At 36.3% G+C, this 18,103-nt stretch overlaps 1 protein-coding gene across 1 annotated transcript in view; it reads right to left on the reverse strand.

Moving 5' to 3' along the window:
- NUDCD1 (NudC domain containing 1) overlaps window positions 1-18,103 on the reverse strand; it is a 71,747-nt gene that overhangs the window by 12,619 nt on the left and 41,025 nt on the right. The window contains exon 8 of the mRNA XM_006744707.2: window positions 16,190-16,315. Coding sequence (XP_006744770.1) covers window positions 16,190-16,315 — 126 coding nt within the window. The remainder of the gene's footprint in view (window positions 1-16,189; window positions 16,316-18,103) is intronic.

The raw sequence follows: 18,103 nt of genomic DNA on the forward strand, positions 1-18,103 counted from the left end.
ATGCTTCCAAACCCATGTTCTTAATTACCACCACTGCATGCTCTCCAAAGCCCATTTTATAGTAATTATTATTTGTTATTTTTAATTGAAGCATAGTTGACATGTAATACAGCATTAGTTTTAGGCGTATGACCTAGTGATCCAACAATCATATATGTTACAAAATGCTCACCATGACAAGTATAGTTACCATAAGTCACCATACAAAGTTGTTAAATTACTGACTATATTCTCTATGCTATACTTTTTGATCCCTGTGACTTTTTATAACTCCAAATATGTACTTTTTAATCCCCTTCACCTATTTTGTCTGTCTTCTTATCCCCCTCCCCTCTGGCAACCACCAGTTCTCTGTATTTATGGGTGTTTTTGTTTGTTCATTTGCTTTGTTTTTAGAGATTCCACATATAAGTGAGATCATATATTTGTCTCTGACTTATTTCACTTGGCATAATGCCATCAAAGTGCATCCATGTTGTCACAAATGGCAAAATTACATTCTTTTTTATAGCTAAAAAATATATTGTGCGTATACACACATTTTCTTTACCCATTAATCCATCAATGGACACATATTGTTTCCCTGTGTTGGTTCTTGGCTATCATAAATAATGCTACCATGAACAATGGGGATTAGTGCTTTTTTGAGTTAGTGTTTTTATTTCCTTTCAATAAATACCCAGGAATGGAATTACTGGATCATGTGGTTATTTCTATTTCTAATTTTTTGAGGAAACTCCATGTTTTCCATAATGGTTGCACCAATGTACATTCCCACCAAAAGTGCACAAGGGTTCCCTTTCTTCTCATCCTCACCAACACTTGTTACTTCTTGTCTTTTTTGATACTAGCCATTCTCACTGGTGATTCACTGTGGTTTTGATTTGCATTTCCCTGATGATTAGTAATGTGGAGCTTATTTTCACAGGTATCTTGGTCATCTGTTGTGTGTCCTTTGGAAAAATGTCTATTCAGGTCCTTTGCCTTTTGGTGTTGGTGTTGAGTTGTAGGAGTTTTTTATATATTTTGGATATTAATCCCTTATTGGATATATCATTTGCAAATCTCTTCTCCAAATTGGTAAGTGACCTTTCATTTTGTTAATGGTTTCCTTTGCCCCTCAAAAACATTTTTAGCTTGGGGCGCCTGGGTGGCTCAGTTGGTTAAGCGACTGCCTTCGGCTCAGGTCATGATCCTGGAGTCCCGGGATCGAGTCCCGCATCGGGCTCCCTGCTCGGCAGGGAGCCTGCTTCTCCCTCTGACCTTCCCCCCTCTCATGCTCTCTCTGTCTCATTCTCTCTCTCAAATAGATAAATAAAATCTTTTAAAAAAAAAATTTTTTTTAGCTTGATGTAATCCCAATTGTTTATTTTTGCTATTGTTTTCCTTGCCTGAGGAAAGAGATTTAGAAAAATACTGCTAAGGCTGAGGTATAAGCCTTTACTGCCTATGTGTTCTTTTGGGAGTTAGATGGCTTCAGGTCTTACATTCAGGTTTTTCAGCCATTTTGAAATTATTTTTGGGTATGGTGTGAAGAAATGGTCCAGTTTCATTCTTTTCCCAGCATTATTTATTGAAGAAACTATCTCTTCCCCATTGTATATTCTTTAAAGAAAAAAAAAAAAAGATGTATTTGAGAGAGAGCAGGGTGGGAGGGGCAGAGAGGGGCAGAAGGAGAGGGAGAGAATCCCAAGCAGACTCCCTGCTGAGTGTGGAGTCCTACTTGAGGCTCGATCCCATACCCCTGAGATCATGACATGAACCAAAACCAAGAGTTGGACCCTCAACTGATTGATCTACCCAGGTGCCCCATCCCCCTCATATATTCTTGCCTCTTTTGTCATATATTAATTAACCATATCAGCATCAGTTTATTTCTGGGCTCTCTCTTCTGTTTCACTAATTTATGGGTCTGTTTTTGTGTCAGTATCATTCTGTTTTGATTACTATGGCTTGTAGTATAGTTTCAAATCTGGGATTGACACTTCTAGCTTTGTTCATTCTCAAGAATACCTTGGATATTAGTGGTCTTTTGTGGTTCATACAAATTTCAGGATGTTTTGTTCTAGTTCTGTGAAAAATGCTATTGGTATTTTGATAGGCATTTCACTGAATATCTAGATTACTTTGAGTGTTATGGACATTTTAACAATATAAATTCTTCCAATCCATAAGCACGGTATATATTTCCATTTCTTGCGTTTTGTTTGATTTCTTTCATCAACTATAGTTTTCAGAGTACAGGTCTTTCACCTCCTTGGTTAAATTTATTGCTAGGTATTTTAATTGCTTTTGATGCAACTGTCAATGAGGTGTCCTTAATTCCTCTTTATGATAGTAATTAGTGTACAGAAACACAAAAGATTTCCGTATGTTGATTTTGTATCCTGCAACATTAGTAAATACATTTATTAGTTCCAACAAATTTGGGGTCTTTAGGGTTTTCTATATACAGCATTACATTATCTGCAAACAATTTTACTTTTTTTTTTAAATTAATTGAAATACAGTTTAACACCTAATGTTCTGTTAGTTTCAGATGAACAACATAGTGATTTGGTAAGTCTCTATGTCATGCTATGCTAATCAGAAGTGTGGCTACCAAGAGTCACTATACAGTGTTATTACAATACCACGGACTATATTCCTTATACTTATACCTTTTGGGGTTTTTTCTTCCCGTTTTTAGAGAGAAAGAGAGAGGGGAGGGGAGGGGTAGAGGGAGAGAGAGAATCTTGAGCAGGCTTCACACCCAGCTGGAGCCCGACAAGGGGCTCAGTCTCACGACCCAGAGATCGTGACCTGAGCCTAAATCAAGAGTGGGATGCTTAACTGACTGTGCAACCTGGTGCCCCTACACAGATCTTTTTGAATTGTTTTTGTTTTCTTTGGGTAAATACCCAGTGGTGGAACTACTTAGTTTTACTTCTTCCCTACTAATTTGGATGCCTTTTTCTTTTTCTTGTCTGACTGCTGCAACTAGGACTCCCAGTACTATGTTGAATAAGTGGCAAGAGTAGGCATCCTTGTCTCATTCCTGATCTTAAGAGGAAAATTTTCAGTTTGAGTATAATGTTAGCTGTGGCTCTGTCATATATGGTATTTACTATGTTGAGGTATGTTCCCTCTATACCTGATTTTATTCAAAGTTTTTATCCTAAATCAATGTTAAATTTTGTCAAATGCTTTTTCTGCATGTATTAAGATGATCTTACGATTTTTATTCTTTATTTTGTTGATGTGGTTTATCATGTTGGTAGATTTGTGGATAATAAACCATTATCCATTTTTACATTTCTGGAATAAATCCCACTTGGTCATGGTGAATGATCCTTTTAATATATTGTTGAATTTGGTTTGCTTATATTTTGTTGCGGATTTTTACATCTATATTCATCAGAAATATTGGTCTGTAGTTTTTTTTTTTAAAGTGTCTTTGCCTGATTTTGGTATCAGGGTAATGCTAGCCTTGTAGAACAAATCTGTAAGCATTCTATTATTTGGAACAGTTTGAGAAGAATAGGTATTACTTTTTCTTTAAATTTTAGAATTCACCTTTGAAGCCATCTGTTCCTGGACTTTGTTTTTTGGGAGTTTTTTGATTAATGATTCAGTTTCACTACTAGTTATCAGTCTGTTCAGATTTTTTCTTTCTTTCTGATTCAATCTTGGACGTTTGTATATTTCTAGAAATTTACCCATTTTCTAGGTTATTGAATTTGTTCACATATAATTTTTTGCCATAGTCTCTTATAATCCTTTGTATTTCTGTGATATCAGTTTTAACTTCTCTTTCATTTCTGATTCTATTTATTTGAGTCTTTTTCTTGATGAAAGGTTTATCAATTTTGTTTATCTTTGCAAAGAACCAACTTTCAGTTTCACTGGTCTTTTCTATTGTTTGTTTAGTCTCTATTTCCCTTACTACTGTTTTATGCTTTATTACCTTCCTTCTACTAACTTTGGGCTTTGTTCTTTTTCTCATTCCTTTAGTTAAAAGGTAAGATTGATATTTTTCTTGTTTCTTGAGATAGGCCCATTTGGCTATAAATGTCCTTAGAACTGCTTTTGCTGCATCCCAAAGATTTTGAACCATTGTGTTTCTATTTTCATTTGTCTCCAGGTAATTTCTGATTTCCTCTTTGATTTCTTCATTGACCCACTGGTTGTTTAGCAGAATATTGTTTAGCCTCTATGTGTCTGTGTTGTATCCAGTTTTGTTCTTGTAACTGATTTCTAGTTTCATACATTATGATTGGAAAATATGCTTGATATGATTCCAAACTTTCTGAATTTGTTGAGACTTGTTTTGTGGCCTAATGTGATCTATCCTGGAGAATGTTCCATGTGCACTTGAATGTGTATTCTTCTATTTGGGGATGGAATGTTCTATATCTATATATATCTATTTATTATGTGTGTGTGTGTGTGTGTGTATATATATATATATATATATATATATATATATTAAGTTCATCTAGTCTAATGTATTATTCAAAGCTACTGTTTCCTTACTAATCTGATTTTCTGTCTTGATGATCTATCCATTGATGTAAGTGGGTTGATAGTCTCTTACTATATTACTGTCAATTTCTCCCTTTGTCTTTTAATATTTGCTTTTACATATGTAGGTGCTCCTGTGTTGGTTGCATAAATATTTACAATTGGTATAAACCCTTGTTGTATTGATCCCTTTATCATTATTTTAATAATGTAACATTATACATTCTTTGTCTCTAGTTATAGTCTTTGTTTTAAAGTCTATTTTATCTGATTTTTTTTTCCACTTCCATTTGCATGGGATCATTTTCCAATTCTGTACTTTCAGTCTCTATGTGTCTTCAGTTCTGAAATGAGTCTCACATAGGCTGAATACATATGGGTTTTTTTTTTTTTTAATCCATTCAGTCACCCTATATCTTTTGTTTGGAGCATTTAGTACATTTACATTTGAAGTAATCAATAGGTATGTACTTATTGCCATTTGTTGTTTTCTGGTTATTTTGGTAGTTCTCTGTTCCATTCTTCTCTTGCTCTCTTACTTTGTGACTTAACTTTCTTTAATGTTATATTCCTTTCTCTTTGTGTATCTATTAAAGGCTCTTAGTTTGTGGTTACCATCAGGTTCATATATAATATCCCATGTGTACAGCAGTCTACATTGTTGATGGTCACTTAAGTTAGAACACAATCTAAAAGGACCACATATATACATATATACTTCCTCTTCCATGTTTATGTATGTCTTTACATCTTTTATTTTGTGTATCTCTTGATTAATTTTTAAAGATATATTTGATTTTACTGCTTTTGTCTTTCAACATACATACTAGCTTTATAAGCGACTGATCTTCTACCTTCACCTGTATATTTCCTTTTACCAGTGATAGTTTTTCCTTCATAATTTTCTCAATTTTAGTCATGGCCTTTTCTCTTCCACTTAAGGAAGTCTCTTTAACATTTGTTGTGTAAGGCCGGTTTAGTGGTGATGAACTCCTTTAACGTTTGTCTGGTAAACTCTTTATCTCTCCTTCAATTGTGAATGATAATCTTGCCAGGTAGAGTATTCTTGGTTATAGGTTTCTTTCTTTTAGCACTTTGAACATATTATGCCACTCCCTTCTGGCCTGCAAAGTTTCTGCTGAAAAATCAGTCATTAGCCTTATGGAGTTTCCCTTGTATGTAACTGTTTCCTTTTCTCTTATGGCTTTTAAGAGTCCCTCTGTATCTTTAATTTTTGCCAGTTTAGTTATTGTGTCTTGGTATGGACCTCTTTGAGTTCCTCTTGTTTGAGGCTCTTAGATATGTATGTGTGTTTCCTTCCCCAGGACAGGAAAATTTTCAGCTGTTATTTCTTCAAATAGGTTTTCTGTTGTTTTCTCTTTCTTCTCCTAAAAACACTGTAATGCAAATGTCATTACACTTGATGTTTCAGAGGTCCCTTAATGTATCCTCATTTAAAAAATTCTTCTTTTTCCTGTTCAGCTTGGTTGCTTTCCACTACCCTGTCTTCCAGATTCCTAATCCATTCTTCTACATTCTCTAATCTGTCAATTCCCTGTATTTTTCAATTAATTGTATTCTTCAGCCTGATGGGTTCCTTTTATATTTTCTTTCCCTTTGTTGAAGTTCTCACTGTTTGTCCACTCTTCTCTCAAGCCCAAACATTACTTTGAACTCTATCAGGTAGATTGCTTATCTCCATTTGGTTTAGCTCTTACTAAGTTTTGTCGTGTTCTTTTGTTTGGAACATATTCCTCTGTCTCCTCATTTTGTCTGTTTGTTTCTATGTATTAGGTAGGTCAGCTGTGTCTTCTGGTCTTGAAAGTAGTGGCCTGATGTAGAAGGCATCCTGTGATGCCTAGAAGTGCAACTGCCCTCAGACCACTAGAACCAGGTGCTCCAGGGATGTCCTTTGTGTGGGTTGCATGCACCCTCCTGTTGTGTCTGGGGTTGCCTGTGGTCAGGATTGGCCCTCCAGCCAGCTGTCAACAATGAACTGCCATGACTACTGTGGGCACATTGGTAGGCAGAAATTGCCACCAGCATGATCAGCTAGAGGCCCAGCTGGAGCAGCTTTGAGTATGCTGGTGGGCAGATCTGGCCCTTACCCTGGCTGTCTGTAATGAATGGCTATGACTGCTCCAGGTACACTGGTGGGCAGGGCTTGCCCCTGGTGCAACTGGCTGAAAGGCCTGGCTGTAGCTACAGTGGGCATACTGGTAGACGGGGCTGCTCCCCCTTTCTTGGGCAGGAGTTGCTTTAGAGGGGCACTAGTCCTGGCCAGGGCTGCCCACCAGATGGTCCAGGCTAGAGCCACTTTGGAGGAGCATGTGCTGGGGTGGACAGATCCAGTGATAGGTCCACAGGGAATGCTGGAGTGTGAAAAGTAGTGCTAGCAGGGTAGCTGGAGAATGTCAAAAATCAGCTCCCACATGCTTCCATCCAGCTAGATTGATGAAGGGCAAGAAAAATGGTACTTGCCAGCACCTCTGTTCCCAGTGAAAGTTCCTACAGATCCCTGCCCCCCTGGCACACGTCCTGAAATTAAGCAATGCATTTCCATGTATGACCTATGTGCTTTTCAAATCGCTGCTTCTTTGCTGGGTCTCAGACCAAGTAATATAGCACATTAGCCTTTAAGAGCAGACACTTGCTTTCCTCTTGTCTTCTGGCTCCCCCAGTTAAGCCCCACTGATTTTCAAAGCCAGACGTTATGGGGACTCACCTTCCCTGTACAGTTCCCCAGGGCCAGAGTATCCAGTGTGGGTATTGATCCCCTAACTCATCTGAGCCCATGATATCCCTCTTGCTTATGGGTCACCAAGCTGGGGGTTTGGTTCAGTTCATGACCATGTGTCTCTGCCCATCCTACTCTTCTCAGTGTGGGCTTCTCTTTATGCTTTTAGCTGTGGAAGATCTGTTGTGACAAGTCTTTAGGTCGTTTTCAGACTGAGTTTCCTGAACTGAAACTGTTGGCTCAGTGTATCCATGGGAAAAGGTGAGCTCAGTGTCCTCTCGCTCCACTATCTTCCCCCACTCTCCTTTTTTTATAGTAATTATTAAGCAACAATCAAGGATGTCCCTGGCTGAGCACTATTTCAGATACGGTAACCCACATACTATAAAATATGTGTGTATTCTGCTTAGACAGTTAAATTTTGTTAAGTTGTGCATGTGTAGCATATCCAAAACTGATGTTTGAAAACAACAGAAAAGAAGTCGTACAAAAACCTGAGTTGCATTTTTGTTTGAACATCCATTTGTAAGTTAATTATGTAATGATGTTTTAACATTGACTAGAGATTGGAATATAGGAAGATGCCAGATCTTAGCTTAAGTGGCATAAAATACAATCGGGGGAAACGCACTTAAATTTTTACTTTACTAAAACCTGTAGACAACAGCCATTTTTTAAGAAGTAGAAGAAAAAAACTTTTTTTCACTTTTGAAGATTATCAGATTGGACCTTCAGCTGTATCATAATGTATCAGACAACATAAATATGTAAATATATCAAGAAACAGAAAAGTGCCATGAGAAAAAAAAAGCAGGTGAATAGAAATGCAGTTTTGTTTAATATAGGTTATTAAGAGATGGAAGGTAACATGTGAAGAGAGGTCTCAATAAAGGGAGAAATGAAACAAGGCAGAACACTTCAGGTATAAAAAGTATTAACAGAAGCATGTTTTTAGTATGGGAAATGGTATGAAGGCCACCATGGCTAAAGAAAAGTGAGCTAGGAAAAAATGGTAGAGTATGAGACAATCAGCACTGGAGGGCAGTGTTTTTTAACTATGGGTCTCAACATTTTTGGTAAAATTAACTAAGTAGATCAAAAAAGAGAACTTATTGTATAAGACATTCTTCATTCCATACGATTTTTAATGAGCTAAAACAGTAAGGATAGTACTGTTTTGTGAAATTTTTGCTTCACATGTGCACGCTGAGTCTCTATTTAAAATACATACAGTGAGTTACAGAAGAGGGCTCATAGATCATGGTAAAAATCCTAGACATTATTCTAAATGTGACAGATAGGAAGCCACTAGAGGGAGGGAAGCAGAGGGAAATGACAAAACCTACTAAACCCTTTATAGAGATTACTTTGACTTTCACACGAAGTACTTATTAATTCAAAGGGGAAGATTATAACTTAGGAGCAGAGAAACCTGGTGAATACCACCCAATTAAATTTCACACCACAATGGTAAGGAAAACTGCCACGAAGCTCTTCTTCATGTGATACACTAAAAAAGAAGTATTCCTGGCAAAAATGCATCAACTGAATCTGATCTTGAGGAAATACTGGATACAGTTCATAAAAGGTACAAAATAAAGTCAATGTCATAAAAGCTGGGTAACTGGTTGTTCCAAATTAAAGGAGACTAAAGAGACATCACAACTAATTGCAATGTTTCCAAATCAGGAAAAAAAAATTGCCAGTTAGTACATTATTTGAGCAACTGGTAAAATTTGATATGAACTATATTAAAGTACTGTATCAATGTTAAACTTCCTGACTTGTATTGTGGTTATCTAAGAAAATGCCTTCATTTTTAGTGTGTATGTGAGGTACTGGGGGTTGTAAAGGGACATGTTTGTGCAACTCATTCCTAAATGTTTTAGCAAATAGGAGTAAGAAAAAAAGAAATGTGGCAAAATGTTAATAACTGCTAGAATGTAAGGGAAGGATACTGTTATGGGCTAAGCTGTAGCCCTCCCAAAGTCACATGTTTAAGTCTTAACCTCACAGTACCTTAGAATGTGACCTTATTTGGACAGAGAACCTTTAAAAGGGTGGTTAAGTTAAACTGAGGTCATTAGGGTGGGTCCTAATCCAATACAACTGGTGTCCTTATAAAAGATTAGGAAACAAACACAAGTAGAAGAAAGACCATGTGATTACTAAAAAGAGAAGACAGCCATCTATCTACATGCCAAGGGGAGAGGCTTCAGAAGAATCTAACCATGCTAACACCTAGATCTTTGATTTCTAGCCTCTAGAACTGTGAGAAAACAAATTCCTATTGTTTAAGTCACCTAGTCTGTGGTACTTTCTTATGGAGGCCATATTAGGGAAATTATTATATAGCTTAATTTATTTTTTAAAAAAGGTTTATTTATTTTAGGGTGCGTGTGCATGGGGGTGCGTGGAGAGGGAGACTCTCAAGCAGACTCCCTGCTGAGCCCAGAGCCTGATGTGGGGCTTGATCCCATGACCCTGAGATCATGACCTGAGCCAAAATTGAGTTGGACGCTTAACCAACTGAGTCACCCAGACGCCCCAATATAAGCTCAATTTCTAATACTTGGTCAAATTTGATATAATGCAAATAAAAAAATCTGATACTCCAAGGAATATAAGAATGTAAAGGGTCCTTAGACCAAAAAGCTTGAGGACCACTGGTTTAGATCCTTTCTAAACATATTTCCTTTCTCTATAACTTCTGATCTTATCCTTAATATCTTCTTAAAAGAATTAGTATGTTGGATACATGCCTTTTCTACTAGCTTTCATAATGACATTAACCTAAAAGAATTATTTCTTCTTTGTAACTCCTCTGCTTCTTGTCTTGATGGCTTTATTTATAAGTTGCAAATACTTTTTGCAGGTATTTCAGTCTCATGTTTTAAGCAGTATATGATGAATATCATTTGCTCTTGGGGCACCTGGGTGGCTCAGTCAGTTAAGTGTCTGCCTTCAGATCAGGTCATGATCTCAGGGTCCTGGGAGCGAACCCCACGTTGGGCTCCCTCCTCAGTGGGGAGGCTGCCTCTCCCTCTCCCTGCTGCCTCCTCTGCTTGTGCTCTCTCTCCTTGTCAAATGAATACATAAAATCTTAAAAAAAAAAATTCTGATCTTAAACTCACTGTAATTTAATTTTTAAAAATATCCTATCACCTTTTGATTGCTCAAGTCTGTATTTAATTTAATCACTACAGATTGGTGTTATTCAACAGAAACTGCAAACCACATACATAATTTTGAATTTTCCAGTAGTCACATTAAAAGGTAATAAAAACAGGAAAAAAGTAATATATTTAACCAAACATATCTAAACTATTATCATCTCAACATAAAAATTCAAATAAAAGTTATTAATGTATTTCATATTCTTTTTTATTCTAAGACTTCAAAATCTGGTTATTTCACACTTACGTGAAAGCTACATTTCAAATAGTCATTAACTACTATGTGGCCAGTGGCTACTATTTTGTAAAGTGCAGCTCTAGACAGAAGCAAAAATAATTCCTCTTTATTTGTATTTGAATTGATTTGTGCTTTACATCCCATTGACTACATCTGATTACCTTTCTTTCCCAGATCTACTATTTAATATTTCTTTTATTGTGCTGCTGCATATATTCATTTAACATTTTATTTTCCAAATGTCAAATTCTAACTCTGATTTCCATTTCTTTCAGGGAATTTTATATTTTGAAAAATCTGTCATTTATAATATAGAATTCTGACCTTTTTGTTATAGTATTGTTTCCTAAAACTGTAAGGACATATACTGACCTTTCCATGTACAGGTTAATTTCAAATTGTCCAAAGTCATGACAAATGAAATCAAGAAGAAAGAACTTAAAGAGAACACTGAAGAAGTACAGACTGTCGATGAAGTACTATTTCATTCCTAAAGTGGATGTAGCAGTGAACATCTGAAATACTATAGCTTCCTTTGTTCTCTTCCTCCAATGACAAGCCAACTGGTACCCTCTTGGGTATACCAAGAAACTACACATTTGACTAGGTAGACCTTGACTTTCATACAGTACACTGACAAGCCAAGTCTGCCTCTGGAAAGATGTACTTACTACTTATTTATTGGAGCTGTTCCATTTATACCAATTCTACTTATACCCAAACAGCAATGTTTATGCATTTTTACTTCACAGAATCTTTGCTTATTTATATAAAATGTCTAATAATAGAAAAACCAAAGTGCTCATAATTATAAAAAAAGAAACTCTGGTCTCAAATTTAACGCAACTGAAACAAAGATAAGATATTTAGGAGATTAAGTTCAAGATGGCAGCATAGAAAGATCCTGAACTTACCTCCTCACATGGTCACACTGAACCTACAGCTACATATGGGGAAAAAAAAAAAAAACATATCCAAGCAGGTAGAGGGGCTGAGATATAATCTCACCATGAACCACACATAAACTCTGGCACAGTCACCTCTAATCAAGAGGAACTTGAAACACTGAGCTACTCCCTGAGGAATGATGGGTTTAACACCATTATCAGGCACCCCACCTTTTATGACCTGCACTTGAGAGATGAGTCTCCAAAACATCTATGTCTGAAAGCCAAGGGAGCTTGAACTGAGAAACTGTTATTAAAGAGCCATGGGGCACAGCCTTAACAGTCGTAGAGGCAGCTGACTGCAAAGTACCCAGACTTTCCGTGAAAGATGTTCATCTGCTTATCTTATTAAAGCATCTAATTTACCACTCTCCTAAGAGACAGACAGCAGGTGTCAACTTTGCATTCTCCCTCTGCCTCACTCCAGAGCACTGGTACCTCTCAGAAAGGAGTCTGTAACCTCAAATGGTGCCCCAATTTTTGTGGCTGCCACCCAAGAGAGGCCTCTAGATCACCTGGCTCTGGTAGCCAGAGGGGTTTAGGCTTGCAGGTCCCACAAGCTTATATAAGACAGAGAAAGCATTCTTAACCAGCTACCACCCCTAGGGCAAAGCACAGAGGCAAAAATCTGAAGTACCCAGTCTTTCTTTCCATAAAAGGGGACTATTAGCTTATCTTCATAGCTGCAGCCTGAAGGAGAGACCCTCTCCAAAGACCTCAGATGGTTGGCACTACCTTTGCACTCCCCCTCTGCTATGCTGCAGGCCACAGCATCTCCAGAGGGAAGCTTGTTGTATACACATCAAGAACCCCAGGTTTTAATCTGGTGGTCTCAGTTTTTATGGCTGCTACCCAGCGGATGTCCCCTAATTGCCTATCTCTGGGGGCCAGTGGGGTTTTTATTCCTGGGTTCCATGGGACAATAACAACTAGAGATGCAGTTCTTGGCCAGCTACCACCACCAGGGCACAGCACTAGCATAATGAAACATATCTCAAAATTTCTGTGAAAAAGGCCTATTTACTTGGCCTGGAACTTCAGCCCAAGGGACAGGCTTCTTTTGGTTTGACACACATACAGAGACTTCTGAGATTCTTTCTGGGGATGGAGACCATCAGGTACTATTATTGTGCTATCCCTCTGCCTTGTTCCAGAATGCCAGTAACTCCTGGAAAGGAGCTTGTACACTTCTCTGGCATCCTGACTTTTGTGGCTGCCATCTGGGGACACCTCTAGTCTACCTGGTTCTGGTGGACAGTGGGACTTCTGTTTATGGTCCCACATGACTATATATTTTGCATACTTTAAAAGCCACTGCCTGAGGGACAGGATTCCAATCAGCCTGAATGTAGCTGCTAACTGGGATCATCCACTTAGGGACACTAACAGGTGTTGGTACACCCTCAAATACTGGGAGCTACTTAGAGTAAAAATAGGCTGCTTGGGCAATCAAAAAAGTTTGAGAGACAACCAAGAGCTAGAGTAGAGCTGAACAATAAGGTTCATCTCCTACAAGAGACCATTCCTGCAAGACTGGGAGAGTTCATGGTTTTATCTAATGCATAGAAACCAACACAGAAAGTCAGGAAAATTAAGAAACAGGAATATGTTCCAAAGAAAGGACAAGACAAGACCTCAGAAAGATATCTTAATGAAATGGAGGTAAGTGGTTTGTTTACCCAATGAAGAATTCAAAATAACAGTCATAAAGATACTCACCAAGCATGGAAGAATGGATAAACAAAGTGAAAACTTCAAAAAAGAGATAGAAAATATAAGAAAGTATCAAATAGAAGTCACGGAAGTGAAGAATACAATCACTGAAAAATATACTAGAAGGGTTCAACAGCAGACTAGATGAAGCAGAAAAAGGATCAGTGAACTCAAATACAAGGCAGCAGAACTTATCAAATCAGAGCAGCAAAAAAAAAAAAAAAAAAAAACCCAGCAAAGATAGCTTAAGGACCTTATACAACAACATTAAGCAGAACACTTGCATTATAGGGGTCCCAGAATGAAGAGAAAGGGGCAGAAAATTTCGCTAACCTAGGGCAGGAAAGACACTGAGATTCAGGAAGTCCAGAAAGTTTCAAGTAAGATGAACTCAGAGACCCACACCAAGACATATCACATATCACATTTAAACTGTCAAAAGTTAAAAATGAATTTTTTTTTTTTTGAGAGAGAGCATACGGAAGAGGGAGAGAATCCCAAGCAGATTCCACACTCAGCATGAGATTATATCCCTCTATACCCATTTTTTGAGAGTTTTTATAAATGTTGAATTTTGTCAGATGCTTTTTCTGCATGTATTGAAATGATATTTTTATTGCATTGAAAAGAGTAAATTATGAATAAATTTAACCAAGGAGGTCAACAACCTGTACACTGAAAACTATAAGACACCAATGAAAGAAACTGAAGAAAACAAAAATAAATGGAAAGATATTCCATGCTCACGGACTGGAAAAATTGTTAAAATGTCTATATTAAGCAATCTACAGATTCAATAAAATTCCTATCAAAATTCCCAATGGCATTTTTCCCAGAAATAGGACAAAATCCTAAAATTCATATGGAACCACAAAAGATCCCAAATAGCCAAAGTAATCGTAAAAATTGCTTCCTGATTTCAAACTATATTACAAAGCTGTAGTAATTAAAACAGTACAGTACTGGCATAAAAATAGACACAGAGTCCAATGGAAGAGTCCAGAAGTAAAACCACCCATATATGGTCAATTTATGATAAAGGAGCCAAGAACGCACAATGGAGAAAGGAGAGTCTCTTCAACAAACAGTGTTGGGAAACTGGATAGCCACATGCAAAAGAACAAAACTGGACCACTATCTTCACATCATATACAAAAATTAACTCAAATGGATTAAAAAGGTTAACATAAGACCTGAAATCATAAAACTCCTAAAAGAAAACAGAAGCAGTAAGCTTCTTGACATTGGTCTTGGCAATGATTTTTTGGAGCAAAGGCAACAAAAGCAAAAATAACAAGTGGGACTATTTCGAACCAAAAAGCTTCTGAACAGCAAAGGAAATGATCAACAAAATGAAAAGGCAACCTCCTGAATAGGAAAAAGAATTTGTAAATCATATCTGATAAGGGGTTAACATCCAAAATTTATAAAGAACTTCTATAATTACATAGCAAAAATAATGCAATTAAAATATGATTGAAAGAACTAAATAGACCTTTTTTCCAAAGAAGAGCTACAGGTGGCCAACTTGTACATAAAAAGGTGCTCAACAACATTAAGCATCAAGAAATGTAAATCAAAATCACCATGAGATATGCCCTCACACCTCACACCTGATGGTGGCTGGGGGATGGATTAAGGGTGTCAATGGGTATAAACTTCCAGTTATAAATAAGTATTGTGTATTGTGAGGTATAGCACAGTGACTATAGTTAATAACACTGTACTTCATATTTGAAATTATTAACAGAGCAGATCTTAAAAGTTCTCATTATAAGAGAAAAATTTCTAACTATGTACGGTGACAAATGTTTAACTAGACTTATTGTGGTGATCATTTTGCAATATACACAAATAGCAAATCATTGGCATTAAACCAGCAATTAACACTAAACTGTGATTAAACAGTTTTAGAGTATGTGCAAAATGCTGAAAATGTTTTATCAAATATCATCTCTAAAAACTACAGTACAATGAGGGATTGTATGTTTATTTCTTAACTTTCTGAAGAAGAACCTACTTATAATGGAAGTCTATCATACATGCTCTTTAAGAACACATTTTATAAAGAAGGTCACACAAGTCAGTCAGAAACACCAAAACAAGTAAGTGAAAAAATTTTCCACAAGAGTCAAAAGTAATGTTATGAAACAGTCAACAGTAAAAAAACCAGACTAAAAATCCTATATCTTGCACACCAAATAGTAAAGATCAAACAAAAAACTGAAGGGGGAGGTAAAGATGCAATGAAATAGGTAATAACTGCTAATATTATTAATGAGAATATCGAGTGGAAATCAATTTGTCAGAGCCTTAGTCTATGACTTATTAATTTGACTTCTGTAACTGTTTAAGATAAAATACCTGAATACAGAAAAAGGCTTCATGTAAAGAAGGGATTTTAAAAAAATAGCATCATCATGAATAATGCAATTGAAAAAAATGTATTAAAGATGTATACTATAATCTGTAGGACAATCACTACATACACACATGAACTCCAATAATAACATTATATAGTGTCACCCAGCCATTAAGCCAGATTGAAATGAGAACATGAAGAAATACTTATGTCATAATTTCAAATAAAAAAAATATGAGGTTATTATAGATTAGTTGTAACTATATGTAAAAACCTGAACAGAAAAAACCCAATCACAAGATTTCAAATATGCAATAGTACCAAAACAACAAAACATTGTTTTATTAGGGACGGTGGTATAAAACTGCCACTTCACGGAGTGATGAGTTTTAAATCATAGCCAGTAACTGCCAATCAAGCCAGCTTTGCAAATTATACATTTGGTCAATTAATTATCATCTCATGGTAACTTGTATTCATAAATTTTTAGAAATACAATGATCAAGAACTTACCACATGAGTAGTTTTTAATGTACTGCCATCAAATCTGCATAAACTGGAGCTCTCTTCAAAGAAAATGTCACATTCTTCTAACTCTTGAGCATTACAAGGAGGTTTTTCTTTATCTGGATTTGGATTCTTAGACCAGAAAATAAAATAAATAAACTTTCAACAATAGGAGAATGGATTTCTTCATTCTTAAAAAGATCAAAATTGTAGCAGTAATGAAAAACTGAATTTCAGACCCATGACCAATAAATCCTAATCAACAAAAACAGAAATAATAGAATTATGAAATCACCAGAAAAAGATATTAAAACAGGTATTATAAACATGTTCTATATACTCAAAGATGTAAAAAAAAGATGTGTATGTTGACAGAGGTATGGAAGACATAAAAAAATAACCAAATTGAACTTCTAAACATGAAAATATAGTATCTGAAATGGAAAGTAAAAAAGATAGGACTGGCAACTAATCAGACATGGCAGACCTGTGAGCTTAAAACAAAGCAACAGTCTATCTAAAATGAAAGAGAGGGGAAAAAAAAAAACAACACAGAACTGCAATGACCTGTGGAATAATATCAAATGGTCTAACACACGAGTAACTAGAAGAGGGCAGGAATAATGAAAAAAAAAAAAAAATGAGAAGAAATGGTCAACAAATGATGAAAACTATAATCCTATAGATTCAAAAAGGTCCAAGAAACATTAAAAAAAACTCACTGCAAATCACATTATAATGAACTTGTTGAAAAGCAGTAATAAAGAGAGTATCTTAAAAGTAGTCAGAGGAGAAAAAATAAACACATTATGAACAGAGGAACAAAGATACAAATGACAGCTAACTTCTCATCCGAAACTATGCAAGCCAGAAGACAATGGAGTATAACTGAAGTGAAGGGGGAAAAAACCCCCATCAACATTGACTCATGTACTTAACAAAGATACTAAAAAAGGAAGACAACCTAAGTATTTTTGCAGCAAACAGAAACTGAGAGAATTTACCCAGCAAACCTACACTATAAAAAATGCTAAAGGAAGTTCTTCAGCCAGGAGAAAAATGACAACAGATGGAAATGTGAATCAACACAAAGAAATGTAGAACAGAGGAAATGACAGGTATGTGGGTCAATGTAAGATTTCCCCTCTAATCTCTTTAAAAGAGAACTGATTAAGGTTAAAACAATAATATATTATTGATATGATAATATAAAGGATGAAGAAATGGAAATATATTGTGAAGTTCTTAAGTTATGAGTGAATTATATTTTGACGATAGATGGTGATGAGTTAAAGATGCTGTGTAAACTCCAGAACAACCACTAAGCACACATGCACGCACACACACACATTAACACACACAAATATCCACCCAAACAAAAACACAGAGGTACAGCTAATAATAAGCCAAAAGAGAAGATAAATGGAATCATTAATTTTAATATGTTCCATTGCTTAAATGCAAGAATCACTGTCTGGTCTTATATCCCTCACAGAGTAAAAGAATCACAATGTTCAAGTGATAAATATTATACACACTCACACACACACACACACACACACACACACAAAGAGAAATGTAATTCTACAACTGACCAAATGTCCACACACTCAGTTTGCCAAAATGCTGTCATGTTATTGAGAACTTAATGAAATGGCTTGAGAAAGCCTCTGAAACTAAATGGTTGGGAGTTATAGATCTATATTATCAAACCTGTCCATGTCCCACCTGGGATATGGAGCCACCTAGTTGTGGTTGTCTGCTCCAGCCTACATATCAGTGCAAACAATTCTGGATGCTATACTAGGCTGGGAAGGCAATATCAACAATTAGCTGGGGCCATTTTTTCAGTGATTCAACAACATATATATGCCCAGCAGCATACAGAATACCCTCTGCACTTCTCCCTCCTTTCCCTTT

Source organism: Leptonychotes weddellii, chromosome 4 (assembly GCF_054177405.1).
Source record: "Leptonychotes weddellii isolate Sample4059 chromosome 4, ASM5417740v2, whole genome shotgun sequence".
Classification (NCBI taxonomy): Eukaryota; Metazoa; Chordata; class Mammalia; order Carnivora; family Phocidae; genus Leptonychotes; species Leptonychotes weddellii.